Here is a 27933-nt window from a genome sequence, read left to right as displayed (position 1 = left end):
CTATTTGCCTGCCTGCCGAAAATGCTATCACTAGTCCCATTTTCTCCTCCTATCAGGGTCACACGGACCTCCACACATATACACACGGTAGATGATGTGACGGTGATGCGCCTGTTGGTATTTCCCTGTTTTCCTTCTCTTCCTCTAAGATCCAGACGTTTCCTTCGTCCTATTCCTTATTCAACGCCCGCGGTAGCACACACATGTGGGAAATGATGATATCGGAAGTTGATACGGTTTTTGTATGTACTCAGACAGAGTACAACTCGTGGAAGCGAGCCTGCTGCTCCGAAGGCAGGCCGCCGAGGAAGGCATCGAAGTTGCCGATCATGCCTTTGTATTGCTGGATGACCTGGATACGGTGTTAGCTGAATGTACTCTTCGTTGTCAAGCATGGATGTAATCTCACCTTCTGGAACGTCTCCTGCACCTGTCGACCAGCCGTAGGTCCGCGCACAACATTCCGATCAGCCTGAGACATATCGCTGAAGAACTCCAGAAGCGATTGTTCCATGGCTCCTGGATTGGCCAGCACAATCAACATGAACCCAGTGAGTGCGTGGCACTTCTCATCCGTCCATTGCACTTTCCTGATGGCGCGGAGGAAAGGAGGGGCAATTTGAGCGAGATGGGGGGCGAGTAAGGGCGCGCTACCAAGACCTAGACGACCGAGAGCAATGGCTGCGTTCTCGTTTAGAGACTCGGGGACGCGCTCGTCGAAGAGGATGTTACCCAGCTTCTGGAGCAACTGCTCAACATAGGGCTCCATGCCTTCTTTGTGGCACATGGCAATCTCGCCGACGGACCAGCAGGCGTTGTTAATGACTGAGTATCCAGTGTCGAGACTGTTAGAATCTATCCGCGAAACGTCTAACTGTGTGATGAGGGTGGTCAATACGTCTCGCAGATGGGGCTGGAGTTGTTGGAAGACGTAGATGGCGCAGTCTCCGAGAAGTGCGTATGCAGACTGTCGCACGTCGTTGTTTGGGTCCCGCATGCAGACAACTAGTAGGTTGAAGAAGTTTGGTGCTTGTGTGACTAGTGTCGCGCTGTCCTGGGAGTTGAGGGCTTGGATGATGGCGCTGAGCAGGTCCAGGCTTGTTACCAAGAAGTCCTTGTCCGGAGGCTCGAAACCCTGAATCTCAGCCGCCATTTGACCTTCTTCGAGGTTGCGGTGGATGATCTTCATGCACCTGGCGAATATGCCAGCTGCGTATGGTGCGAACTTGGGTCCGAGAGCTGTGGCAACATAGGAGAGGCACTCCAGCAATGGGAACATTTCTCTTGATTGGTCTGACACCTTGTTCCATCGTTGAATGAGCGCGGGCATAAGTGTCTGGACGAGCGAGTCGTCTGCCAATGCAGGTCCAACGTGTTCGGCCAGTGTCTGAACGCAGTCGTAAAGAATGAACATGTTCCGGTCCTTGTACATAGCAAAGCACTGTACGAACTGCTTGACAATGACGGGACAGTATAGGGTTAGCTCAACGTTGGCCTTCTCCTCGAGATTTGCAAAGGCTGACGCCGCAGCTTCCTGGACGCGCTTGTTGGTGTCGAGCATCTTCACCAGAATGCCCTCCATCATTGGTTCGAAGAACTGCTTCTTGCCAGCCCCGTCAAGATGCGCAGCCCATCCAGAGTAGCGACCGAGAGTCCAGCATGTGATTTGGCGCACAACAGGCTTCGGGTCGTTCAGTAGTGTCAGGAGGAATGGAGTGAGCATGGGAAGATGCGGCTCCACAACTTCCATGCAGCCATCCGCAATAGCGCCAAGAGCCAGAACTGCGGACTCCCGGTTGGGCCATTCAGCGTGGTTAAGGTTGTCTGTGAGGTATGGAAGAGTCGCCTGGAATACGGCCTCGTGGAAGACAGATGCGAGGACATCAAGGGCCGCAGCGGAGCACTTTCGAAGGTTCCACATCTCCTCGGGGTCGCCGAACTCGTCATCGTCGTCAAAGTCGTCAATCTCGCCGTCGCTGAGACCATCGTCATCGCCTGTGGGTAATCCGGCTCCATTCGAGCCTGGGACCGTCTCGCCGTTCGCGTTTGTGGTAAGTCGCGCGGCCTTGCTTGATGCGAACTGAGGTTTGATGTCTTGTTCCCGATCCTCCTGCTCATAGTCCTCCTCTTCACCCTCTAGACGGAGAATCTCATCCTCGCTATACACCATGCTGGATAGCAATACAGGTATTATCTTGGCCAGATATGGTCCAAGGTGGTCCCTCATCTTCTCATCCTCACTGGCACACAGCCAGAACTCGGCCGCGTCCAAAGCCAGGTCTGCATTGTTCTCAGTGCGCTGCTGTGCGACCATGAATTCGACCAGACCCTCCATATGTGGTATTATCATCTGAGGAGCGATGTCGGCTATGTGGACGAAGGTTCGGCAGACGTGTTTCCGCACGTCTTCGCTGGGGTCAGTGGCTAGTTTGAAAAGCTGCTGCATGAGCATGTCGATGTTCGCGACGACGGCCTGGGGCTTCTCTGGGACGAATACGTTGATAGCGGCCAATGCGTCGGCGCGTACTCGGGGCTGGGGGCTTGTTGTGAGTTCGAGCAGCTGGGGAAAGAGGAAGTTGAGGGGCTTTTGTCCTTGGTAGTCCCGGTCCAGAGCCTTCCTGTTGTCCTCACAGATCTTGAGCAGCGCGCCCATGGCGCCTTCTTGCGCCTGTGTCGAGACACTGCCGTCGGCGTTGCTGACCATGCCGACCAGCTCTGAGAGAATCTGGGGCCAGCCCATAATAGAGCCCTGGCGCACAATCTCCGTTATGACATTTCCCGCGTAGCCCCGTATTTGCGTAGTCGAGTCTTGCAATCCCGCAAGTATCACTGATCGTATGTAGTCCTTGGTGGAGTCGGGCATCGATTTGTAGCCGGTCTTGATGTCGTTCTTGAGCATAACGGCAGCGGCAGCGCGCGTCTGGAAGTATTGAGAGGCGTCCATGTTCACGACGGACGGGGGCTGGCTGCTGGAGAAGATGTAGGCGAGGTACTTGTCGATATCAGGTGAAGTTTGGGCCGACTTGAGCATCTGTGTGGTCGCCGCGGTCAGCACAGTACAGCAATGCAATTCATAGCAGGGACAAACGAACCTCTCCGGCATTCTTGCGCGCATTCTGATCATGGCCGCTCAGCGAGTCCCTCAGACACTGCGCCAGCTGTCGCAGGGGCTCCTCTTGGGGTTGCCACGCCATATTTGCGGTGGATTACTTCGCAGTGCGGGGAAGGTGTGTGCGAGAGTCTAGTAGCACCCTCGAATTGGGTATGTGCGGAAAAGCAGGGCTGCGCTGCGGAGGTGAAGCAGGCGGAAAAAAGAGTAGACCCTGGCGACTTAAGCTTGTTCTGCTGGTACGCTTCATGGTTAGCTCTGATGGGGAAAGCCATGGGCGAATGAACAATGAGGGGCAGTGCTCACCAGCCTTTCACGCGAAACAGACAATAGGGCGGGCTACAAGGCGACGAACATGTTTTTCTAGCGGCCGACAAATTATTTCCTCGCTGTAATATTTTGCGTGTAGTGCAACAAGTTTGCTCGAGAATGACGCGGGAGCCCGTAACGTGCAGTGGGTTCTGCTTGCGACCCAATTATGCGCAGCGGGCGGTGAGCTAGGAAGGAGCAGCTGCCGTGCGACTCAGTCGAGGATGCGAGCGCAGTCAGCCTTTACCAAGGCCGAGACGGTGAGCTTCAGGGGCGGTATAAAGCGGGCGAGGTCGTAATCTCAGTGAGTGCGCGTCTGCTGGGGTAATGTGCCTGCTTGCGACCGCCCAGGTCGGGCGGGCTCGGTAGAAAAGGGCGACGTGACTGCGAGACGCGCGCAAGACATTCCCCAGCTCTTCCACGCCAACAAACAAAGTCGCCCTCATCACGCCTCATCATTCACACGGTATGTCAATGGTCGATATTGCGCGGTAGTCGAAAACAGCACCTGTCATCAGCCGTCTGTTGTACAAGTCGGTGCTCTTAGCACACGTCGTACCGCAGGACCTGCATCGTGCTCCTGCTTCCATAACGCCGTCCGGTATCGCGTCAGTCGAGAATTGACGTCCGGGCAGCACTTAAAAAGTCATGTGAGTGCTTCAGGGAAATCACGTGCATCGCCAACGCTCCTTCCTGTTCCCAGGTTGTCTCACTTTACTAGCTCAATGACCCTTACTCCTCAACCTCACTTCCGGAGACCCGTGAGGAAGTCTCAAAAACATCAAGAACGTCAAGGCTCAGTCATTTCTCTCAGTCACGCAATACACTACCCGTCTTCGAAATACATTACTCCACGCTCAAGGTACAGCACAGCCCATGTGTCAGTAAGAGGTCGACAACACTAGCCAGTCGTCAAGAGCCAGAAGGCGCCGACAACGGAAGTCACATTGTGATGGTCAATGACCCACTGTAAGAGAGGTACAGGACTGGTTTCGGACAGTATCTATTGCTCACTTGGATGCTTGCGTGATTCGCGTGTACCATGACATGGACATATTGGGTTCTTGTGTTATGATGATAGTAGAGTTGAGCCTCCTTACAGTTACACAAGGGCGACAGCCCCATGGCTGCCAGCAAGGCCAAAGCAATACATCTGATCCAAAAAGAAGAGTGCGTCACTAGGACCTCACCATCCTCAGTTGATGACAGAGGACGGGGGCTCGTATCAGACTTGAACTACCTGCAGCCTATGTCGATGAGCCGCGTCTGCATGCGCCGTCTGTGAAGTCAGAATATCACACCCATGAATACCCCCACGGACAGTTGTCTACTACGGAGTTCCCGTGCAACTTGATGCAGATTCAAGTTACACCATTCCGAACAAATGTCTGCGCGAATGTATTGTTGTTCGATGTCATCTGACAATAATCGACACTACCCAAGTGACTTCTCTCCTTTGGACCATGCACGAAGCCATTACTGAAGTTACGCCTCTTTTGAGAGAGCATGGTCTGTCTCCAAACTTCCAACTGCTTCCTTCAAATTATCAAGTCATGTATCATACGCCTTATTCGACAACTCATGACTATTCTTGCTTCTTCCTCATTAACGTATTGGAGCCGCTATCGATGACTCAGGGTATGAGCTTTGACGTCTTTGACGTCAATGGCGAGCGGGTCGGCATCCTATCCGTAGAACAACGCAAGACTGATGTCCAGGCTGTGTGTGATAGAAGCGCGGGACAAATTCCAGTGCAATCGGCCATTTAACACAACATGATGTCAACAGGCTATGAAGTCGTCGCGACTCAAAGAAGTCCCCTTGCGTGATGAAAAAGGATGAACCATATTGATAACTTCAAGACATCAAGACGAGCTCAAAAGAGCACTTCGCTTGCTATGTATGCGGTAACGAGATATTGATAGGGCTTACCGATATCAGGCACAGACACTAGCTGCTGAAGCGCCTTTGAAGGCGGCTCTGCTATGTTGGTGTTTCAGGACTGTACGACATGGGTTCGCCAGTGGATCAAGTGCCTCAGAAGCATTTCCCCGCGCTTGAACAAAAGCAATCGCGTCAAGATCTAAATTTGGCCTGTCTATTCTGGCATGTCTGGATTAGCGATATGTCTACTTTTTGCGAGGGACCAGAACCGAGGGTGATGCAAGTACAGCAATTTCTGTTGTGTCGTAGAAAGGCTCGCAGCCTTCTAGAAGAGTAATGCACGCATGATGTCGTGGCCATGCAAGTCTGAGTTGGTTTTTCGGTCTGGATTGCTGCGCGACGACTACCATGGTCGAGATTGCCGCTTCAAGACGGCGAAGGGAGCCAGCGCAATGCTAAGGGACGCCGTTGAAGCCTACGAAAGTATTGATTTTCCCAAGTGTGGTGTTTCGCGGCGAATCTGTAACGTGACGGGTAGATCGGCAGAATCCAGGACCGGGGGCTCAGAGTGTCGTGTGCAGGCGGAGGTGGCAAAGCGCCGCGCGATTCCAAGCCAAGCTGCGTCAGGCACTTGACGTCTCACGCCGATCTCACAATCACGCCAATCCATCATCACACTTCGACGCCTTTCCTTCACCCTCACCCACGACGGCGCACTGCTACCGACGGCAATTCGCAGCTTCACCACGCCCCATCGCGTCGCTGCCCTGTCGCCAGCTCTGCCAGCCATCCGTTGCGGCACGTCAACGAGTGGTTACCGGCCCCCACTGATCCGTCCAGCGACTCCACTGGACGACTTCATCCCGGAACGAGCGCTGCTGCGCCCATCGCACCCGCCCTCACCGAGTCGCAACCCCCATAGCACTCGATTATGCTGCCTCAAGAACCGCTGCAAGCGGGCTCGCCGCACACGACACTCTCCAGGTCCTACTACCCGACCGGCAATGCGCCCTTTGCGCATGCCACCATCCTTACCGGACAACCGGCCTCACAGCTAGATGACGTGCGGATATCGAGATACAACAACACTCTCGGCTCGACGGCCAAGGGCATCATGATAGGCATATTCTCCGTGCTGGGCGCTGCGGGCGTATGTCTTATCATTGCCGCCATTGTTTACTACTTTCGCTACACCAACACAGGACGCATCTTCCTCGACCGGATAACGCGGCCTGGTGAATATGACGACGAGCAGCAGTTTGCCAAGGAGGAGGCCGAGGCGCTAGAGGATATGGACGACCTGCAAAGAACAGAGTACATGAGAGCGAAAGGTATGCCAGGCAGGTCATTGTGCAGGGAGAGCACCAGCTAACCTCTACAGCTTTTGTGCAAGCAAACCCGCCCGAGTCTGTTCAAACCGACATATCCCTATCGCAGTTCTTGGCAATCCAGGAAAAGGGTGTGTCGGCCTGGGAATTTGAGCCCGAATTGGAGATCGCCAACTGCTTTGTCGAAGGCCGCACGGAAATTGAGTTCTTTGACTCAGAATGCAGCGTCCAGAGCAACCTACCGATACCGAAGCAGAACGAAGTCTACTACTGGGAAGCCAAGGTCTATGAGAAGCCCGAAAACACTAGCATTGCAATTGGCGTCACAACAAAGCCGTACCCGTTGTTCAGACTACCGGGTATGTAGTAGGCATTTCTCACCTTTGTTCCATACGCTAACACCTCCAGGCTACCACAAAGCCTCGATATCGTACATGTCCAACGGAAACCGCCGATACAACCAGCCCTTCCAACCCTCCGCTTACGGCCCATCCTACGTGCAAGGAGATGTCATTGGTGTTGGATACAGACCTCGAACGGGAACAATCTTCTTCACGCGAAACGGAAAGAAACTCGACGACGTTGCCCACGGACTCAAGACACAAAATTTCTTCCCAACCGTAGGCGCAAACGGCCCTTGCCAAGTTCACGTCAACTTCGGCCAAATGGGCTTCGTCTTCATCGAAGCCAACGTCAAGAAATGGGGTCTAGCGCCCCAGACCGGCAGCCTCGCACCCCCACCCCCCTACGGCAGCGAGCAAGGATCCATACTCCTCGACTCTGGTCGCGAGGGTATAAGAGAAGGTATGGGCGGAAGTTACATCCAAGCCGGCTTCGGCCACGGCCGCTCCAGCAGCCAGCAAATGCGTCTCGGACGCCAAGTACCAACGAGCCCCGGCCCGCAACGCAGTCCAACCGACATCTCATTAGCCGCCCTTAGTCTGGTCGATTCTAACGAAGATGTTGGGGAGGGCGCTAGCCACGATGATCACGCGACAACCACAATCCCCGTAGACCAACGTCAAGGTCTTGGTCTTCTGTCACCAGGCGAACTCCCTCCTGAGTACAGTAGTCCTGTTGGCTCGCCCAACCTGCGCAACACGGCCGATCACGAACGAAACGGATACTGGGACGAGCGAGCACCGCTTCTACAGAACCAGCAGCAGTCTGGGGAAAGAAGTCCACCTGTTCCGAGCTATGATGCCGCCATGGCTGATACACCGGAGATACGGCGTCCTGCTATCAGAGTAAGGAGTGCGACGGAAGCTGGTGTGAGACCGCGTGGACCCCGCTAGATGAGCTGGAAGTCATTTTTTCCTTTGTGTTACTCTACTCTCCATTGTTTTGACGAATCTGAGAGGAAGGATTGCGTCTTTTCACTATACCCTATCGCTCAACTTTTCCTTTTTTCCTATCTTTGTCCGGGCTGGATCCATGTCATTGCGAAGGATCATTATGGATCCAACGCACCGCTGTGGGGACTTTCTCCATGGACTGCATGGGTGGCAGCGAAACATCTTTGAGCGGCCTGATCTCTTATGGTCCATCCTACCTGGCGTTTATGGAAGCGAGCATTGTTACGTCTATTTTTTGCTTGCTTTCTGGGTGGAGTCACGAATGATATAAGCACACGAATACTCTTGTTGCTGGCGTTTTTGAAAGGGATAGATTGGATTCATGTGCGTTGAAGCGTGGTCAAATTGGATTGCGGCTGGCTTTGGCTACTCATGTGGTAGCTGTGGACTGTAGTAGTAAGGCGATGAGTTGGTTGGATTGTCAATACACACGCTCTCACACTCAAAGGCCAGTCCTATTCGTCATCCCGCTATGCCCATGAATTCCAGTCACTTACCTAGGGGTTTGGCAAGGACTAGCTACTCCATTCAAACTCCAGTCTCAGCACCGAGCACTGAACACGCCGTCTGCGAACACAAATCGTCCTTCTCTTACTGTCAAATCGCACGAACATACAAATTCCGTCCCTATAGAGAACCTTGGTACTCTTCCAGGTTGCCATACTTGGCGTACCAAAGTGAAGAACTAGCGCTCGCTCAATTCGTCGGAGAGCTTTATCTCTCCTCAGTTCCTCCTGAACACACAAAACATTGCCGCCACCTTCTCTACCTTCCACAGTCCAACAACGATGTCAACAAACAATTCATGGGCAGACAGTCCACATCCATGACGTAATCCCGCCATCATCTTCTCATCACTCCCCGAATCCCTCATCCTCGCCGACCTAAAACGCTCCTGGCACTTCCAGCGAGAAGCACAATTCCGCTGGATGCAAAAAGTGATCTGGACCTCAGTTGACCGCTTCCGCGTCGTCCTTCGCGACGTCAAAGGCACGGTAGGCGACATAGCAAAGGAACTGTGCAACAAACCTACAGCATTTTATTGGCTCCAGTCTGCACAAACGGGTGCACCACATGCCCCCGAGAAGACGTGCATGTCTGGTGGTGTGTTTGCGGCTATATACGAAGAATGGCGTCGGAGCTGTGGCAAGCTGGATATTGAGTTTGGCCATTTCTTCGCTGCGCCTGTGAGGGTTGCGGGTACGGGTCCGGACAGCCTACCGGATATCTTGAAGGCGCATTCATCGCTTTGTGCGCAAGCACGGCGTATCTCGTTGGATATGGAGAACTACTCCGTGCATCCTCTTCTTCCTGCTGTGATCCTCGTATGCGACCGCCGTGACTCAACCGCTAGATGTGGATCAGATGGCTTCGTTAGTCTGCGCGAAGTAGCGAGGACGAAGACTGCTGGTTATTCTCACCGGAGAAAATTGTACCAGCACTGGTATCCGCATTTCTCTAGATCCTCTCAAACCATTCGCTCTGCCCATCGACAGAGATGATGTCACTGGCCATGATATCCTGCGCGTGCCCCTGGATATCGCTGTTAGGTTTGTCATTGAGTTGGAGGCCAGGATTGATGAGCGAAAGGAACCGAGCAGTGCAAATTTAGACAAGAGTCTCTGTCTGCACCAAACACCCGTCGGATACAGTGGCGATATCAGGTTTTACCCCAATGTATGGGCGAGGATAATGCGGGCAGAGGCGTTGAAGATTGGGTTTAAGGAGTTGGAGGATACAAAAGATGCTGGCGTTCGCGTTCACGCACATCTTTCTGGGCAAGATTCAGGCTGCGAATTAGAACACATGCCATTTGGCCAGACGTGGAAGCCTTGAGCTCCATACGTTTCTCGTCAATCCTTCTATTGTAGTAGCTTGTGGGGTGTGGCAGTAGGAACTCAGCAAAAAAAAGGTGCTCTACACCAATCTTTCTTGCCATTGTCCTTTCTTTTTCCCCTTGTTACTTAGCTCTTCCTTACACACAAGAGTATGCAGGGAGTCGCAGAATTTGGCAAAAGGCATGGTAATAGGGAGGCAAAAAAGAGGGTTCAAATGGCAAAAACATACAACAGCGGGGAATAACTATCACAAAGTTCCTCAATTCTTCTGTATTTAGTAAGCCTACTAGCACACAGTCCTGTGTTGTTGGCTTGCTCCGCCATGCACTAGCACGTAGGCGCTACTGATAGAGCAGCTGTCCAGCGCTTACGTACGATCCTCTGAATGGACACCACAAGCATGGGGCACTCCACCTGTCATCTCCTGGCTTTTGCGCTCGAGCCTTCCTATCATAATACAGTACATCGGCGCCTCGCTGTAGGACACGATAGTAACACAAATCGGTAAACGCGAGCTCGAGTTACAGAAATGGATGAACCGTCATTGGTGGTGGATAAGGCGCAGTGTTAGTAAGGATTTTGTTTCCTGAACTCGGAGTCTGTATAGGCACACTCCAGCAGATCCAGCATGCTTGACACCGAATCTTAGCCTATCAGCCATCTATTAGAGAAATTATGTTCTACTAGAAGTCCATCTTGTAGAACGGGAAGGAGTAGAGAGCCATGTGTTCTGTGTATAGTTGTCCAAATTCGCCGGTACGCTGCTTGTATATGACTGAATGGACGAGAAGCCCAACCAGACCACCATTCTATTCCCAGCATCTTGAATCGATTACTTCATATGTGGCCCTCCCCCATACATCGAGATTTGCAAGATTAGGATCGATCGCGTCATCCAGCACCGTCATCGGAAAGCGACCGAAGCTGTGGCAGGCACAGTGAGCTTTCAATAAACTGTACTCAGCATATCCCACCACAAGGTCTTCATCTTGCTCTAGCTGCTCTCGTAGAGTCTCCATCGAAAAATACCGCGACGTCCAGGCAAGTCCGTCGTTAAGACGTCGATACGACAGATATTCCGCTTGAACCGAACACCATAATGTACCAAGATCTTTCCTCCCATAAAAGCAGAGCGGAATGTCGTTTCCATAGGTATGTTCGTCTGCCAAATACTCATCAGGCTCAGTGGATCCCATAAAATGGGCATCATCATCACTCGACTCTGAGTCGTTGTATTTGTTGCCGACCTGCTCGACATGCGCTGTCTCACAACGACGTAGTACGCCGGCCAGTACAGTCCATCCTCTCCTGAGCTCGGTATTCCAAGTCTCGAATGCTGGTACAGATTGAATCTCCTCTGCAAGTCCTGCAGCCGTAAGCTCCTCGTGATCACACTCAACGATTGAGTCAAGTGATAACAACGCAGCGACTGAAACATCGGCTCGAACGGAAGGGTCAAAGCCGTGAAATATGAGGCAAAGAGCGCACGCTAGTATACCAAATAGATCTTCACCGTTCTTTCCCTGGGTAGCAAGATGGTACGCCGTCATTACCAGACTATGCAAAGGTTGCAGTTGCAACTTTTTGCCACAGTCAGTACCGAAGCAGCGTCGGATGTATAATCCACTTGGTGTGTCCAGTAGCAGACGGTGTGGCATACGCCGGAACATCCGGTTAATGCAGTGACATATTGCCTGGATTGATGTATTGCAGAACCTGTGTTTCCAGCTAGACGGTATCGATGGACAGCCATGGGCATGAAGCTGGCGTACGCAAGGGGAGTCTGCATCCCAACGGCCACAAATATCGACTTCTTCTCCGATGAAACGTGAGACGTCTTTGAGATTATCGTCTACAACAACAGGTTTTGCGCTTGTGTGAGACTTGATGATCGTGATCATCAGGTTGTCAAGTATGGTATGACCATGCTCATCCAGGTACATCTCAGAGACATGGCCTGGATGGACAAACTGCGAGACCACAACGAACACATCGCAACAAGATTTAGACCCATCGAGGAAACTCGTTGCTAGATGAAATGGATGCACTAATGCTGGATCGATGTGTTTGGCCCGTAACTGCAGGAAGACTCGCTCAATCTGATCAAGATTTCGACTCATGATGCTGAAACCAAGAGACTCGACGAGCAACTCGCTCGAACGTTCCTCGTCTGCAGCTTTGGCAATCTGTGGAATCGCGACAGGGAGATCTGCGGCAGGGGTAGGGCTGAAGTCATTGTGTTCAAGCGCATTTCGCAGGTGCGCCTGCAATGAAGCTTGCTGCTCACTTGGAGACCATGCTGCCCAGGTGGTATCGTCATCAGGGTCGGGCTGAGGAAAGGCTCGGGGTTCAGATACGTCTTCCGGTATCGGCTCATATCGCTGCTCATGCACATGAACGTACCATCGACAAAGATCCGAAGGTGGCGTTGGCTCATCGTCGCTATGTGGTGTGGAGCCGTGTGTCAAATCCTGGGGCGTTCCTGGAAGACTAGAACGGCCTGTGGAAAGATACTGTTCGAAGTTCAAAAGCTCCGCCGTCCATATCCTTGGTCCTTTACCCCAGTGTTTGGCGGTCTTGAAGCAAAAGAACCAATACTGGTACAGCCAGTCGGACAAGGCCCTACCATATTGTCAACTCAAGAAACATAGCACGGCTTTCGTCTTACCTTCTCTCTTCTCCATTCAGGGCCTTCAAAAGCTTCTCATGGTGACCTTGTGCAAACATGCCGGCTCTTTCAACCATCGTGAGCTTTTTCGTGAGCTGGATCGTCGGTGAAGGTGCATCGTTTGGGGACGCGGCCGATGAGGGGGTGGTAACTTCGATGTTGCTATGGGGCGTTGGTTGATCGAAGGGCGACGAATGATCGAAAGGTCGTACGTATGAGTGACGTATGGCAGCGTAGGGTAGGTTCCATTTGAGGAAGCTTTGATGTTAGCACACGAGCATACAATCCGGCCGTTGGCTACTTACAAACTGTTGGTGAATGGCAGCACGTGTCCGTCTACGGTCGTGATTTGGTTGCGATTAAGGGAGATTAATCTTTCGGTTTCTCGCATTTCTTCTTTCATCACCCGTCTCACCTTCTGACGATCAACTTGCTTCCCATCGATAGCGACTCGAGTGGAGAACTTGCCGACTGCAGCACGGCCTTTGTAATGCTTCATAGCTTTGATGATCTCACTCTTGCGAACGTTCTTTGACCACCCCCATTTTCCAAACTGGGTTTTGTATTGGCGCTCACTATGTTAGACTTGTCAGCTCGTAGGTCCTCTCGCCAAAGACAGAAAGGGATATGCCTGACGCACACTCGATGGAAGCTGTGCTTGTTCCTCATTTCCTCAACAATGTCATTGAGCTTCCAACCTTCTGTCAGCCAGAGGGACTCTAGGGTCGGTTTTACATTCTCCCAAGGATCCGCGGATCCTGACGCGGCTGAACTCATCAAGGGCAAGCACACGTGGATGTGACAGTCAAGCCGGGCGCAAAGAAGAAGAAGAATATAGATATTGTAAGGACCGCAGCTTGGCCGGAAGGAGAGAGGCTGTCGAAATCTCGAACTTGCTGCATTGTGGCAGGCTGGCTTATCCCCTTCTTATGGCGTTCTGGTGCCCTGTCTGGAATTGCTGACACGTGCCACAGCCAAGACGAACAAAAGTTCGACAGCCAACGGGATGACGTTCCCTGACGCACATTTGTTCTGGCGCTGCACAGGCTAAAGGTGTGCCAACGCCTTGTTTGCCTGCAAGAGTCCTCCATTCTGAAACCAACACCGATCGGCGTGCCAAGTCGAGCAAAGGTTCACTGGCCAATGGCCGTGATGCGGGCATGACCGGCGCTTGAGCGGCGACGCGTAGAACGCCTAGCGAAGCAACACGACGTTAGCCATTGCGCTGTGGCACACTGCCCATCAGTGCCTGCTCTCAGCATCTCGAGGCTCTCTGTTACTAATTCCGTTACCATTGTCCAGGCATGAATGCCGCGAGCGAAAGAGTAGGAAGCACCGCTTTCCCTCGCCAGACGAGCGGCGGCCCCCACCACCTATCTCAAGTACATCCTTTCCATACTTCCGATAAGATAATAAGAGATGCTCTCACTAAGGTGGATCCACATCGATGAGGATGGAGCTTGTGAAAGCTTAGTATCGACCCCGGACGTTACATCCCTGCGCACCATCCAAAAGCCAAGCTGAACAAAAGTTCTCTGTCCAATGTAAAGACTCGGATTTTGTGGCTTTCCTGCAAGGGTGGTCTACCAAGATGAACCAAAGTCGGCAGACCAATGTGCTGCGATTAAAATCAGGCTCTTACCGTATTCAGACAGCGAGATCATAACGCGAGACACCCGCCACCCTGACAAGAGCATGTTAACACATAATGACCCATGTTACTCTAAATGCATCACGCATACTCGGGCCTTCACCAAGACTTGCTCCAGGACTGAGAGGCTGACCTGTCCTTGCTGCGCACTCCCCTCCCACCCTCAAGATGTATAAAGATGTCTACTTCCTGTGCCTCTTCGTTTCCAGACATCCCATCATCTCTTATCCAGTCAAGCCTTTGCCTCGTTCGCCGCCAGCGTCACAATCCAAATCACTCCATACACCATGGCTCAGCAAGCTACTTCGTCGTTAGTACACCCTCATCATTCACAACCTCACTGTCTTCTCTTACTGACCAACGCATAGTGGTACAGTCAATCTACCTCAGCAGAGGTCAACCGATACCGTCGCACTCTGCCCATACCATATCAGCCTCTTATCTTCAGCCTCCAACACGTACGCAAACAACATGAATCCGATGGACCGCTTCTTGGCCGAAGGGTCTGCAGAACAAAGTGCCATGTTCATTCGTTACGACAACGGCGAGCCATCGACGAAGAGGAAGTGCACATGCGAAAGGGCACATAACGCGAAGATGTGAGGATCGGATACTAGTTGCTACTCAGTTGTACAAGCATAGTTTAGACTTGCACTTTGCTACTAGTTTGGGTTGGTATGGAGTAACTTTATATGTACATTGAGCAGGACTCGACGTCAGCTGCCAAAACAAGAACTCGTTGATAGAGACCGTATACAGATGATACATATACACTGCGCTCAACTCCCTGAGATTTCGATGCAGACAGCCGTGACGCTCTACAGGACATATCTGAAATACATATTCTCGCCATCCGTCAAGTCCATAAACGCCATCTTGTCTCTTTCTTCTTCGTCCACGCTCATCGTCTCTCTCCTCTTGTTCTCCCTCTTCAACACGGCGTATAGCGCGACCGCCGACGCTATCGTGATACAGTAACAGATGATCAGGCCAGTCCATAGCCTAGGGTAATGCGCGCCCTTTTCTTGACTCCTGATAAGCAGTGGACCGACGATGTTGCCAACGCAGTATGCAACGAAGACTGTGCCGGCCATTGCACTCTTCTTCGTCGCGCCGCTGACGTTGGACATGGCTATGACGATCGTTTGGCTAACTACTGCGCCAAAAGTGCCGATGATGCTGTAGCCAGCGACAGGCGTAGGCGCATGATACGTCCACTCCGACTTCCAGATCATGGCGCAGCCGGCTATGACGGGAAGGCAGTTTACTATGAGTAGAATGATGCGGATGTTGGGTATACGCGAGGAGAGATATCCGCAGAGGAGGATCGTAACGAGGCAAATCAACCCAAGAGGAAACTGCCAGAGTATCGACGCGAGAGGTGACCAGCCGAATGTGTTTACGATTAGAGGACCGAAACCAGATACCGCGCCGTTGACGGTGTATGCGGACCCCATGAGCAGGAATACGAGGTAGAACTTGACATCTGTAATGCATTCCCTCAGTTGATACATCTTGATCTTCTGGCACCGCACGCCCGTCGCGCCCTTCCTCAGCCGCTCAACAGCGACAACGCGTTCGCTCTTCGTCAGAAACCACGCTTCAGCGCAGGAATTAGGTATAAAAAAGCAGAAACATCCAAAGAGGAAGGTTAGGCAGCCAGCGAGGAGGTAGATGTACTGCCAGCGTCTCAGCGCGCCAGAGGTGATCTGTGCGAACCCGTAGTTCAGCGCGCCGCCGATGATGGTGAAGAGACCTGTGGAACTGAACCACCAGGACTGCCGAACGGATTGCTCGCGCTGCATGTAGTAGCTGCTTACTATTGTCATGAAGCCTGTTGGAATGATACTCTCCACGAAACCTAAGAAGAAACGTTGGACGTACAGTCCCTTATAGTCCGTAACAGCGGCTGTCAACATGCAGATTAGACTCCAAAACAGTACGACGGCGCCAAGGATGCGGCCTAGGTTGAAACGCTGGAGAGCGAAGGTGAGGGGGTAGAGGCCGGCGAGCATGCCGAAGTAGAATAATGAAGTCGCCCATGAGAGGCGTGTCGTGGAGATTACTGCTGGGGAAGTCGGTGTAGCGGGGGAGATGGTTTGCGTGAGATGTAGGTCGGTCGTCATGCCGAAGAGTGCGGCAGAACCGAGGATGGCTTTATCGTAGTATACTAGGCCATAGCCTAAGTTCAATTCGTTAGAATATTGTTTGATGGGGAGATGATGTGTGAGAAGAATGGGATGAATGAGTACGGTGATGGTCGCAGTGTTGGTGAGCTATACATACCCACGATCATGGCCGGGATGAGGAACCAGTCGATCTTGCGAAGAACTTTTGCTTCGATTTCAGGATCGATATCTTGGGCGTGTTCGCCGACGAGGTTGATTGCTATGTCTTTGTCGGTTGATGTATAGGCCAAGGCTGTCTCGGCGTCATGGGGAGATGAGGCCGTTGCCTTCTCATCTGGTTGTGAGGCCGCCATATTCGAAGACATATTGCGGATGAGATCGCGCAAGTCAGAAGAGACGATGAGAGGTCTAGAGAGAGATACAAAGTTGATGATTTCGCATCGCTTGACTCTACACGCACGGCTTGGATATCCACGGGATGCCGCATAAACACTAGCGTCACGTCAGTTCAGCATGCCAAACCTCTGCAAGCTGCAAGCGAAGCCGGCGGCCAATCCAGGACCCTAGGCACGCCATCTGTGCAGAACTATGATTGGCGGGTGCTGAGCATGCCGCGTGAACTGGCAGAAGTTGGGATGAATTGCGCGGGTTGAATCTAGGCGCTAGTATCCAATAAGCCTAGTGGCACGATGACATAATCGTGAAAAACTTTCCCTTGCTCACGCCGCGCTTTCTCCCGCCTACTCTACCCAACCACAACCGGTGCCACCATCACCACGCGCGTGTGAAGTTTGTGTACTCATGTTGTACACACTCTCTCACAGGTACACCACCATCGCAGCCTTCATCAAAACGTGAACTGACGCGCGCATCGACGCGAAGCTTTGGAAGCCAAACGCGCGCGCTTTCGTAGAACGGTCTCTTGCCTCGCTCAATCCGCTGTTCCATCAGCAGATTTCGAGCTGGATGCACACAACACTTTCTCTTTTCTTTCTTCGAGGAAAAGAGGTTGTGTGTATGAGACAAGAGTAAATGCGACGATCTTTGAGTACGGAACCGCCTGAAACCATGTGTCGGACCTCTGTAATTTATCTGTCGGGATATATTTTGTGTTGTTGTGACTTTGCATCGACAGCTAGACACGTCACTGAGATGTCTGCGTGTTCGAACCATTAGCCCGTAGAACACATTGTTGAACAATCGTTGGATTGAGGTGTATGGTCGCGCAATGTCATGTATCTGCAGCGCTATACTAAACGGAACTCTCTCGGCTCCGTGTCAAGATGCATCTGTATGAGCGACGAATCTGAGAATGGGAACAACGATGAGCTAGCTCCGACGACAGTGTATTCCGCCCGATCGGACGCGATGACAGGACGAAGTAGCCACGGTGTTGGGGCTCCTCCCAATCCCACTAGTATATCTCCTGTTTTCGGTCTCTCATCTTGTCTTACTAGTCCTGAGATAAGCCCCTGCGACGTCACCGTCCATGAGCACTTCGCGAATTCCCTAAACAGACTGAGCGCTGCGTCGCTGTTGGTCGTCCCGCCTTGACTGTTCACACATGGTAATCTGGACACAGAGTCTTCGTAAGCTTCTAGAAGCTCAGTGCCTGAATACCCATGTGCATGCAGCGTCACATTCTCCTCCGCCAAGTTATGGCATACTTCCCTCATCAATGTATTCTTGTCTCGCATCTGTCTCGTGCAGACATCCTCCAGAAACTTGTCCAGAGCATTCACGGTGTCGTGGATCTCGTCTTCATAGATGGTACCAGGACAGAACTCTGATACAAGCACCACTTCACCCAGATGGACCCCTCGTAGGATGCACACCCAACCACCTTCCAAGATACTGATGTTTGTTGGACTGGGATCCACGCCAGATCCAGCAAACGAGTTCACCGAACGGAAGTCTGGAACCCAGCTAGGTACCCCTTCGAGTCTGTTTGTAGCACGAGGAATGATAGAAATGTCGCCTGTATGTTCCAGAATAGCGATACTGTATGCATGGAAGACATCAGCAAAACGATGCGAGTAGTCCGGTGCGAGTGCGCCAGGGTGCATTGTGCTACCACCGATCGAAAGTATGCCGTATATGTAGTCATGAGGGACTGCTGCTTTCAAAGCTGTGATCATTTCTGATAGCGCCTTCCTTAATATATACGCTAGTAGTCGGGTCCTGAGAGCATCTTTCGCAGCCATAGGGCTCCCACTCGAAGTTTGTAGTAAGTTGACCCAGTCTCCAAAGACGCTTCGCCTAGATTGGTCCATGGTCGTCTCGTCACTTTCAGGTACTAGACCACTAGCACTTCCATATCTTCGTTCATCCGCCGGCAGCATAGGAGATCTATCTGGTTCAGTTGTAGGTCGATGTTTGAAAATATTCTCGACTTCCGTGCGAACTTCCATATGAAGTGAGTGGTAAACAATTAGCCGATTTTCAGTCTCTAGATCTATCTCGGCCAGTTTTCGTTTGTAAACATGGTCACAGATAGTGCTGGCGATTTCTGGAAGATGATCGAAGTGGCACCAGTGGGAACCTGCTAGGAGGATGGCACACCGTGCCCTTGTCATCTCCTGTACAACCCATACTCTTTGGTACCAAGCTCGCTTTGCAATGTTTGACAAAGCGTGAAAGACGTTCAGAAGCTTGGTACTACTCAATTGAGCTATCGTTTCCCCGATTTGGAGCAGTTTTTCGGACCACGGTCCCTCAGAGACATCGACATCCTGGACTAGATTCATGAGTTCGTCGATATTCGCATCACTTTCTTCGTTCTCTCCCAACCAGGCTACCACGAGCTCTGCAGCTCCATAGATCGCGCCCATCCGAGGTACCTGTGCCGACTTTTCTGCGTTATCTGACTGGTTAATGCACAGCGCATCGACCCAAAAGAGTTGATTGCGAAAGATATCAGGTGCGCGGCAGGATTTCGCAAGCAAGGCCGCCCTCAGTTGTCGCAAACCAGCAATGAGATTGACAGTCTTTTGTACTGGCTGGTCGTCGAGCTGGAGCTCCTCTGTCTGGTTTGGGTCACCCCATGCATAAGATAATGCAACGAAAGGTGGGATTTCGGTCGCAGTCGATCCTTCTTCAGGACTTTCCGTCGTGTCCAAGCATCGTGGGTCATACAACTCTTGATGTAGCAGTTTTGGTAGCGGTCTACCCGAAAACCATGCTTCCACCACGTCGACTTCAGTGTTGGGGAGCGGTTGGTATACCAGCTCACATTGAATAGGATCGGTCCAGGCACCGGGTTGAATCCTCACGAAGCGGACTTCATCGCCTTCGAGCTTCCGGTAGATGTCGGCCATGTTGCGATCATGTATATCAAATTCGCGTGGCAGTACGAGATTACAGGGTGTTGAGAGGAGTGTCGACTATTGTCACGAGTCCATGGCGGTTTCTCATGAGGAGGGGCAACGTTCGGCTTTGAGGCTGTGCCACACGAGTGCATGATAGCACATGACGTACGCAGCGCGTCGTCGTCCAATGGCCTACATCTGCTGTCGCAATACCTTTCTCTAGACTCTGGTAGCATCTGCTAATGCTGCTTGTGGCAAAGCACCAGAGCACGCTTTCTGTAGAGTAATTTTAGTTAACAATCTACCTTATGCAAGAGAAACACCAAACACTCTATAGCCTACGTTAACATTAGGCTAACTACTTTGCATGATTATATCTTAATGTAGGCTCTGGAGTGTTTAGATTTTCCCTTGTATAAGATGAACTAGCTACGCAGCCGTGCGTTTCTCCGACGGATTGACAGCCCTATCTTGACGTTGGACTACAGGATAAACGATGCAAAGGGAGGAAGCTTCGGAGCACTCGTAATCTTCAAGAACTGGGAATAATAACGAAGTCGAGTACACTCGCTTGGACAACGGCTGTTACGCCATCTTGGGAACTCCGAACGCATCGAGCACGATGCGAATGCTTCGTGACCACAGGACAGAGCTGGGTCACCGCATCGTCGAGAAGATCGTGGTTTTCGGTAAAGAGGGCCTTACGATCAACATGGCAGACGCATGAAGTATGGCCATCCTTCTCTCCGGTCGTCGAACCCCTCCATCTCGAATTCCCGGTTCCGTTAACTCGACTCGCCCTGCCTATTTAATCACACCAGGAAGGAAAATGCTAGGAACCCAAGGAGCTGAGCACCCTAGAGCCTACATTGACGTCATGCCACCTACTTTGCATGCTTTGATGTCTATGTAGTCTCCCGACTTGTTCATTGTTTTTCTTGTATGAGGTGCTGCTGGAGAGGAGGAAGAGCTGGGGAGGCGCCGCGGGACACAGGACCGGAAGAATGGACCCTGGAGCACCGTGCATGCCGCCAAGTCTAGCGCCTTGGCGGGAGGCGGGAACTCTCATGTCTGGACGCTCGAAGGTGGTAGATACCTTTATACTTTGCGCAACAGACCAACGCCGCTCTGATAAGAAACTTTGTATGGTCGGCACAGGTTTGATCGAACCTCCATTTTCGAAAACGCGTCTGATGGCATGCACACTCTCGAGAGCGCTCGAGAAGGAGAATCCATGTCAACTCCCCTACACATCTTGGAAGGATGGCGACTAGATCGCAGCACTGCAGATGATTACTCTGAACGCCCCACCGCGGCTGACGGCACGCTGCGAAGGATGCTCTCGCTTCGCCTAAGACATGCTGAGAGACGGCATCAACAGCCCGGGTAAGTACCTAGGTAGTGATACCAGGGTATGCTCTTGGTTGGGACGATCTCACGTGTCAGTACAATGCGTCTTGAACATCCCCGATCCAAAATAAGAGTTCTTTCCCGTCATGTTCAATTCACCACCAGATACATTCGTACCCTAGCATCATGAAGCTCTCCAATGTCTTATCAATGGCTTTGGCCAGTACCACCGGCGCAAAGAGCGTAGGGAAGCCTAATGAAGTAGATTCTCTGGCCGCCGAAAGTCTACATCGAATGCAGGCCTATTACTCCGAGAACCCATTACCGACCCCGGGGACATGCACACTGGATAACGTAGCCGTTCGTCGAGACTGGTGAGCGAGATGAATACCATCACATTCTGCTCGAACTCACACACTGCAGGTCAGCTTTAAGCAAACAAGAAAGACGCAGCTACATCAAAGCCGTAAAATGCCTAGCGAAACTGCCAGCAAAGACACCCGCTGCCATCGCCTCAGGAGCAAGGAGTCGATATGATGATCTCGTCATCACCCACATTCAGCAAGCGTTCACAATCCATGGCACGGCCAACTTCCTAACGTGGCATCGGTATTATACGTGGGCTTTTGAACAAATGCTCAGGAACGAATGCGGATATAAAGGATACCAGCCTTATTACAATTGGTACGTAACTGTCTTGTAGAACCCGCGAGACCCATACTGACTTCATGTGCCAACATCAAGGGGCCACTGGGCAGACAACCCAAAAGCCTCACCCTTCTTCGACGGCAGCGACACCAGCATGTCAGGAGACGGCGCATACATCGCGAACAGAACTTCAGTCTGCTTCCCATCAACCGAACAATGCTATATTCAGCTACAGCCCGGAAGTGGAGGCGGCTGCGTAACCTCCGGTCCGTTCAAAGAGTATGCCACACCCTCCCATCTCTCCCCGCTCCAACAACGCCCATTGCTAACACCCCCTCCAGCTGGAAGATCAACCTCGGCCCCCTCGCCGCCGTCTCCCTCCCCCCTCCGACCCCAAACCCGCAACCCGACGGCCTAGGCTACAACCCGCGCTGCCTCTCCCGCGACATCTCGCTCCAATCTGCGTCCGAAACCCGGGACTCCGTCTTCGCCGCCCTAATCAAAGATAACACGACCATCACATCCTTCCAAACCGTGCTCGGCGGGGAATTCGCTCAAGGCAAAATGGGCCCCCACGTTGGCGGCCACAACACCATTGGCGGCGACGCAGGTTCCGATTTCATTAATTCGCCTGCGGATCCGGCGTTCTTTGCGCATCATGCTATGGTGGATCGGGTGTATTGGACGTGGCAGAATTTGGATTTGGAGGCGAGGAAGGAGGCGATTGCGGGGGGGACGAGTGGGGTGGGTGATCCAGGGGAGGCAGGGACGTTGGAGGATGTTATTACGTTGGGGGAGTGGGTTGGATATGGGAATGTGACGATTAGGGAAGCGATGAGTACGGTTGGGGGGCCGTTTTGCTATGTTTATGTCTAGGGGTGGGTATTGCGCTGCTAGGGCTTTGCTGTATGAAAGTCTAATGGACGAGGCCAGGTCCTGTTACCGAGATGAGAAAAGTTGCAACACCCGACTGATACCCAGCGTCTCGATAATCTTTTCGAGGTCCAAACCATCATACCAACCTTGTCTTGACCTCCCCCCTTCAATCCCATCCTCTCACCACCCCCCATCCCAAGGAACCACAACCCCACCTGCGCTGCTCGCCTCAACATCACTCAATCCATTGAACTCCCAACTAACATCCACGCCATGCATCTTCCTAAACCTTGTTCTGGCATCCTTCGTCACGGGATCAACCTCGAGCTCATCCGGAAAAGTCTCAAGTAGCCTCTTGACAAATCTCTTGCCCGGTCGTACTATAGTCACAATCTTGATCTCCGGGTTGGGCGGCGGTGGAAGGGTCTCAGATTTCGTTGTCTTAAGCGAGCTTCCGGCATAGCTAGAGGAGCCGGAGGGCTTAGCGGAAGTGTCATCCGCACGCAAACCAGTGATTCGATCAGTGACTCGATCGGGGGCGACTTGTCGTAATTCGCGTAGTCGTGTGCTAAACGATTCGGTAGGGGTGATGGAAGTGGAGGATACGAGGGATAGCGCAGACGGAGGGGGTTTGGTGTGTAGGACGTCGTGGAGTTGGAGGCAGAGTGATGTGACGACTTTGAAGCGGTTGGAGCGGATCATGCCGGAGTAGAGCTTGTTGGGGTCTGTGCTGTTTGTGCTGTTTGTGGGGGTTGTAGGTGGTGGGGTTTGTTGAGCGGGCGGGTGTATGACCTGAACAGTAGGATTGTCCTGTTGGGCTTGGAGGTGTTGTGCTAGCGGACTGGGGTTTGGTGGGTGGTTGTGTTGGCCGTGGGCGTGCGGGGTCGACATTGCTTGTTGCTGATGCTCCCCATGGCCGCCGATGCCTAACGCTCCCTGCATGAATTGCGGGAACGGCATCGCAGGCGCCGGTGGAGGCGGAGGCGGGACTTGGTTCGCGTTGGCAGGAGTATGCGCATGGCCGCCTGTGCCACCGACGATTTGCACGCCGGCGGTAGTCATGACCTGGTTTATGGCGTTCTGGACATGTTGCTGTAGGGTGTGTATCTGATGTCCCACAGCATGCTGAAGCGCCTGTGGGTGTCCCGCTGGTTGGGGTCCGAGCATTGGGCGTTGAATCCCAGCCAGTACGCCTGACATGAAGTGTGGACACATTCCCAATTTGAGGAATACCCAGAGACTCTTCAACTTAGGCAGATCACTCCTTAGGCTCCTCTCTTGCTTCTTGCTTCCCATATATTCCGTCCATAATGGCAGGTCTTTGTCCTTTATGCGGATGTACACGCTCGTTATGTTTGCGGAGGCGGGCGACGTGACGACGCGGAAGATGTTGCAGTCGCTGGGATGTGTGAACAGGAACTTGTTCTGTGCATACAAAACGATCACGGCTTCGTCGTGAACCTGCCTGTTGGTCCGGAGGAGGTTCACGCTGACATGGCGATGTTTGCTGTACGCGGATTGGGACACGGCACCGGGCCACAGGAACGGCGTGTTGGAAACCAGGGCATACGTGTAGACGCGATCGCGGAGCTCTCTCGGCAGAGACAAGAGCAGTGAGAAGCACGGATCGGGGAGAACTTCGTGGGTTGGCATCTGGGAGGCTGAAGGCGTGGGCAGTGCGGCGCTACGCGAATGCGAAGGGTTGCGGAGGCGCGCTGGGCGGCTGGCTGATTGCGGCGGCGCGTCTATCATGGTGGTGTCGGAAGAGCTGCTGCTGTTGGAGGAGGAACGCGACCGCGAAGGTGTCGAAGTGCGCGAGGCCATCTCGTCCAACTTCGGACGGGCGCTTGCTGATAAATAGCCTGCTAGCCTGTTTGTGGGGCGGCGAAGCGATACGGCGGACGGTACGGGACGTTGGGCGTGATGGTAGTGGTACCGTGTTGCGCGCGATTGGCGAAGCGGGGCGGATGATTCAGCGTGCTATCGATGCCCAACAATGGCAGATGGGGGCAGAGAGGTCTTATAGTCCTACGCGCCCTACGAGGCCGAGATTGAGGGGAAAGTGTTGAGCGGCTGTGACCTGTGCCTCATTCCTCCACTGCTGTGATCCCATCATCGTCCAGCCGCTCACGCTATCGCCGAGGCTAGACCGGTGCCGATCAGCGTTTGCACTACCCAATAACCTGCATCATCATCCACTATAGCTATCCCAAGAACCGCATGTGCTCTTCCATCTGTTTTGTCTTTCCACATGACCGATCTCTCTTAAGAAGTATTTCCATGCTATCGGTCCTTCAAAGGTACATCATTTGCCTGGTTAGCTGTCCCGCGGTGATGAGCGGGGAACCGTCCTCCAGCCTTACGCGCATGTCGCGCTGTCATACAACTTCAGAATCTTATTATGACTCAATCGCGAGATCATGAGTGCCGAAACACTATGCCTCAGCTTGGGCTGTGGAGAATTTCTATGCCACTCATTACCGCATTGTTGCAACGCGATATCGCATCTATCGCAACCTGAACCACTACTGAACTCGACACTAGGGTTTGCAACCTACATCAAAGTGGGGAAATAAAAGATATGCTCCCTAAATTTAATGCAGAATCTAGGGTAATTAGTTTTTTATTTGAAAAAGATGTAATTGCACGTCAGAAGGAGGATGGATCTTCGACAGGTCGTACTCAATCCAGCTTGGTTGCAAGCGCTGGTGGCGGCGTATCTGCTATACACGAGCTCTTCCGTTCATCCAATTCATACTGCGCAATGGCATCGAGCGCCTGCCATCACTTCAAATCCTCGAATTCGACTCTCTTCTCGAGAAAAGATGCCTGAGGCAACATTCAATACACCGGACCGTGCCGCTGGGGCTATGTGAGCGGGGCTTACAGCACATGAGGATGGATGCACATGTGCTGCCTATGCGAACGATTGGATGAGCGGTTCGTTGGCGCCTGCATTGTAATGCGTTCGAAGAGTATTCGATGAGACGAATGCTGTGTAACGTGCATCGTGCTGCGCCTCTAGGTACTCACCTGTTAGCCCAGTCGTTGCCAGCCTTATTTATTTGTGCTCTCTCCCAGCCTTTCTACTGCAAGAGTCTCATTATTGAGACTATCTCGCGTCTGCAACGTTTCGAAATCACAGAATGGCGGATCTGCAAGCGCAGTTGGAGTGTTTGCAAGGTGTGTGGGACATTTGCCAGACGAACGATGATCAGAAGCATGTTTTGATCAAGGTAAGTAAGCCAAGCTTCAACGATCCTCCAGTCATTTACTTCTCACCTAGGATTTGTTTGCATATGTGGACGATCTGTCTGCTCGGTTGTCAGAAGCCGAGTACGAACTTCGTGACAGGAAAGACGTGATCAAGTTGACACGCAATCGTATCGAGGAGGCCGAGAAGCAGATCCAAGTTTTGCGGGATGAGAAGGCTCGACATGCCTTCGCATCCGTTCTGATTGATGGTGATTGTATGCCGGTATGTCCACTCTCAGCATTCATCGACCCTCCCTAATGACTACTCTAGTTCAACGATGACCTTGTGAAATCCGGGCTGGAAGGTGGAAAGAGAGCAGCGGGCTTACTCAAACAAGCTGTTGATGGAGAACTCCGATCGTCTTTACCTGATGTAGCCCGACATGTTCAAGTAACCATTCGTGTTTACGCGAACATGAAGGGCCTGGCCAAGACTTACAGAGACGCGGAGGTTCTCCCGCAGATAGCGTCGTTTGACGACTTCGTACGTGGTTTCAATATGGGCGATCCCATGTGTGATTATGTTGATGCTGGCAACGGTAAAGAGTGTTCGGATGAGAAGATCAAGGGTAAGTCATGTGTCACCCAGACGATACGCCAAATACTTACGGCTCGAAGCAATGTTTCGGCACGATCTAGCGGATATGCACTGCCAACAGATACTGTTCGGCGGCTCAGCCGACAATGGCTATGCCCGGCTGTTGGGCCCATGTAACGAAGACGACGTGGTCAGGAGCCGAATTACTCTCTTGGAAGGCCCGCCGTTCGCCCGCGAGTTAGCTGCGATCAAGGACAGATACCACACTGTATCATTCGACAAGGTGTTCCGGAGCCAAATGCTGGTGGTCACCCCTAGGCGCGCAACGGTGTCTCTCCCGACTCCGCCGCGAACACCATCTGCAGACTATGCAATGGCCGCTGCGCAGATTCCAACAGGGCCTTCTTCATCTTCGTCTAAAGCGCATAACCCCGCAGTCACCAAGCAGCCTACCACAACTGCTACAGTACTTCTGAACAAATCTGGCGAACGTGTGGACGCACCGCTGACCTATACCTCCAAAGACTTCTTGTCGATGAAAGGTCGCAGGCTCTGCAACCAGTTCTATCTGCTTGGGAAGTGTTCTTACCTGGAGAAGTTTGGAAATTGTCAGCATCCACACAATGCTAAGTTGAGTAACAAGCAGTTGGTGGCTTTGCGAGCTGTTGCTCGATTGACGATGTGTCAGGATGGGAGGGCTTGTAAAGACTCGGAGTGCCTTTGTGGTCATCAGTGAACGATGACGGTTATGATGTCGAATTCAGGTTGGGTTACATGATGCGAGTGCTTCTTGTAGCGGAATTGTATGGAGTTCGCATCATGTTCGATTATTATCAGTCTTCTCAATCAGGCGCAGTCATACATTGATAGGTTCTTGATACGGTTTAAACCTGAATTCTGTGGGTCGTTGTTTTCACCTGTGTTCTCCTAACATCCAAGATGATCAGATTATATGGTAGGTTTCTCTTTCGCATCCTTCGAACCATCTCTCACTAGGGATTGAACCAGGATCTTTGGGAGTCATCCCGACAATCGTAACAACCCCAAGACCTACGCGCTCGAAACGACGCACCGTGCTGGCAGCGCAAATCCGCTCAACCAAGACTAGACATGCTATTTCCTTGTCGGACGTATGCACAGGAGAGAGGCAGAACTGATCTGGTTCTCCACCTGCGCAGTCGAAGAAAACATACACATGGTCCTTCTCGAGTGCGTCTGATGTTACTCTGAAAGCGCGTTTGTTCGGGTACCTCTGGTCGAGATACTTATTTCCTTTCACAAAGCTTCCTTTGTGCACTCGTCGTAGCATCCCTGAAACCTTCAGAGGATGGTTTGCCCACGGGTCGAGGACTTTGCTTTCGATTGCCTGGAGTTGTAGGCTACAATCTCTCAGTTCGTGGTATTCCCATGCTTTAACAGTCATTGTGCTGTTTTGTACTGGAACCCCCCAGGAGGCCCATGACCATGAGGAACATAGCCTGGATTGACTGGTTTCTTCAAGTACCGACAGCTTTATCTGTTCTTCGGGAAACCACATCAGTTCGTGCAAGAACTGCTGTGAGCCATCATCCCAATGGCCATCAAAACAACGGAGCCCAGTCTGTTCTTCAATGACTTGAATGATGCCCATCAGAGCTATCAAACGATCAGTCTTGTTGGTGAGATGTCTGGTACTGTAGTAGCGAAT

General features: G+C 52.2%; 6 protein-coding genes across 6 annotated transcripts; 3 read left to right on the top strand and 3 right to left on the bottom strand.

Annotated features, from left to right (window-relative positions):
* Positions 1-250: 250 nt before the first annotated feature.
* J4E92_010577 (uncharacterized protein) lies at positions 251-3194 on the bottom strand (the record flags this gene model as incomplete). The annotated part of the gene is made up of 3 exons (XM_051501914.1): positions 251-352; positions 410-3031; positions 3093-3194. The coding sequence occupies 3 exons, from the start codon at positions 3192-3194 to the stop codon at positions 251-253; spliced, it is 2826 nt and encodes a 941-aa protein (XP_051347911.1).
* A 3039-nt stretch (positions 3195-6233) lies between these two features.
* On the top strand, positions 6234-7925 carry SSH4 (Rsp5p-dependent ubiquitination, sorting of cargo proteins at the multivesicular body; the record flags this gene model as incomplete). The annotated part of the gene is made up of 3 exons (XM_051501913.1): positions 6234-6633; positions 6684-6989; positions 7039-7925. 3 exons carry the CDS (start codon positions 6234-6236, stop codon positions 7923-7925), a joined length of 1593 nt encoding a protein of 530 aa, XP_051347910.1.
* A 7035-nt stretch (positions 7926-14960) lies between these two features.
* Positions 14961-16636, bottom strand: J4E92_010575 (uncharacterized protein; the record flags this gene model as incomplete). Its single annotated transcript, XM_051501912.1, has 2 exons — positions 14961-16324; positions 16429-16636. 2 exons carry the CDS (start codon positions 16634-16636, stop codon positions 14961-14963), a joined length of 1572 nt encoding a protein of 523 aa, XP_051347909.1.
* Positions 16637-21115: 4479 nt separating this feature from the next.
* On the top strand, positions 21116-22453 carry J4E92_010574 (uncharacterized protein; the record flags this gene model as incomplete). Its single annotated transcript, XM_051501911.1, has 4 exons — positions 21116-21303; positions 21353-21613; positions 21674-21856; positions 21919-22453. The coding sequence occupies 4 exons, from the start codon at positions 21116-21118 to the stop codon at positions 22451-22453; spliced, it is 1167 nt and encodes a 388-aa protein (XP_051347908.1).
* Positions 22454-22633: 180 nt separating this feature from the next.
* Positions 22634-24106, bottom strand: J4E92_010573 (uncharacterized protein; the record flags this gene model as incomplete). Its single annotated transcript, XM_051501910.1, has 1 exon — positions 22634-24106. One exon carries the CDS (start codon positions 24104-24106, stop codon positions 22634-22636), a length of 1473 nt encoding a protein of 490 aa, XP_051347907.1.
* Positions 24107-25599: 1493 nt separating this feature from the next.
* Positions 25600-26423, top strand: J4E92_010572 (uncharacterized protein; the record flags this gene model as incomplete). Its single annotated transcript, XM_051501909.1, has 3 exons — positions 25600-25689; positions 25740-25931; positions 25980-26423. The coding sequence occupies 3 exons, from the start codon at positions 25600-25602 to the stop codon at positions 26421-26423; spliced, it is 726 nt and encodes a 241-aa protein (XP_051347906.1).
* Positions 26424-27933: the final 1510 nt, after the last annotated feature.

Source organism: Alternaria infectoria (genome assembly GCF_024043175.1).
Source record: "Alternaria infectoria strain BMP 0036 chromosome Unknown scaffold_38, whole genome shotgun sequence".
NCBI classification, from domain to species: domain Eukaryota; kingdom Fungi; phylum Ascomycota; class Dothideomycetes; order Pleosporales; family Pleosporaceae; genus Alternaria; species Alternaria infectoria.
This window is presented reverse-complemented; position numbering and strand designations above follow the sequence as displayed.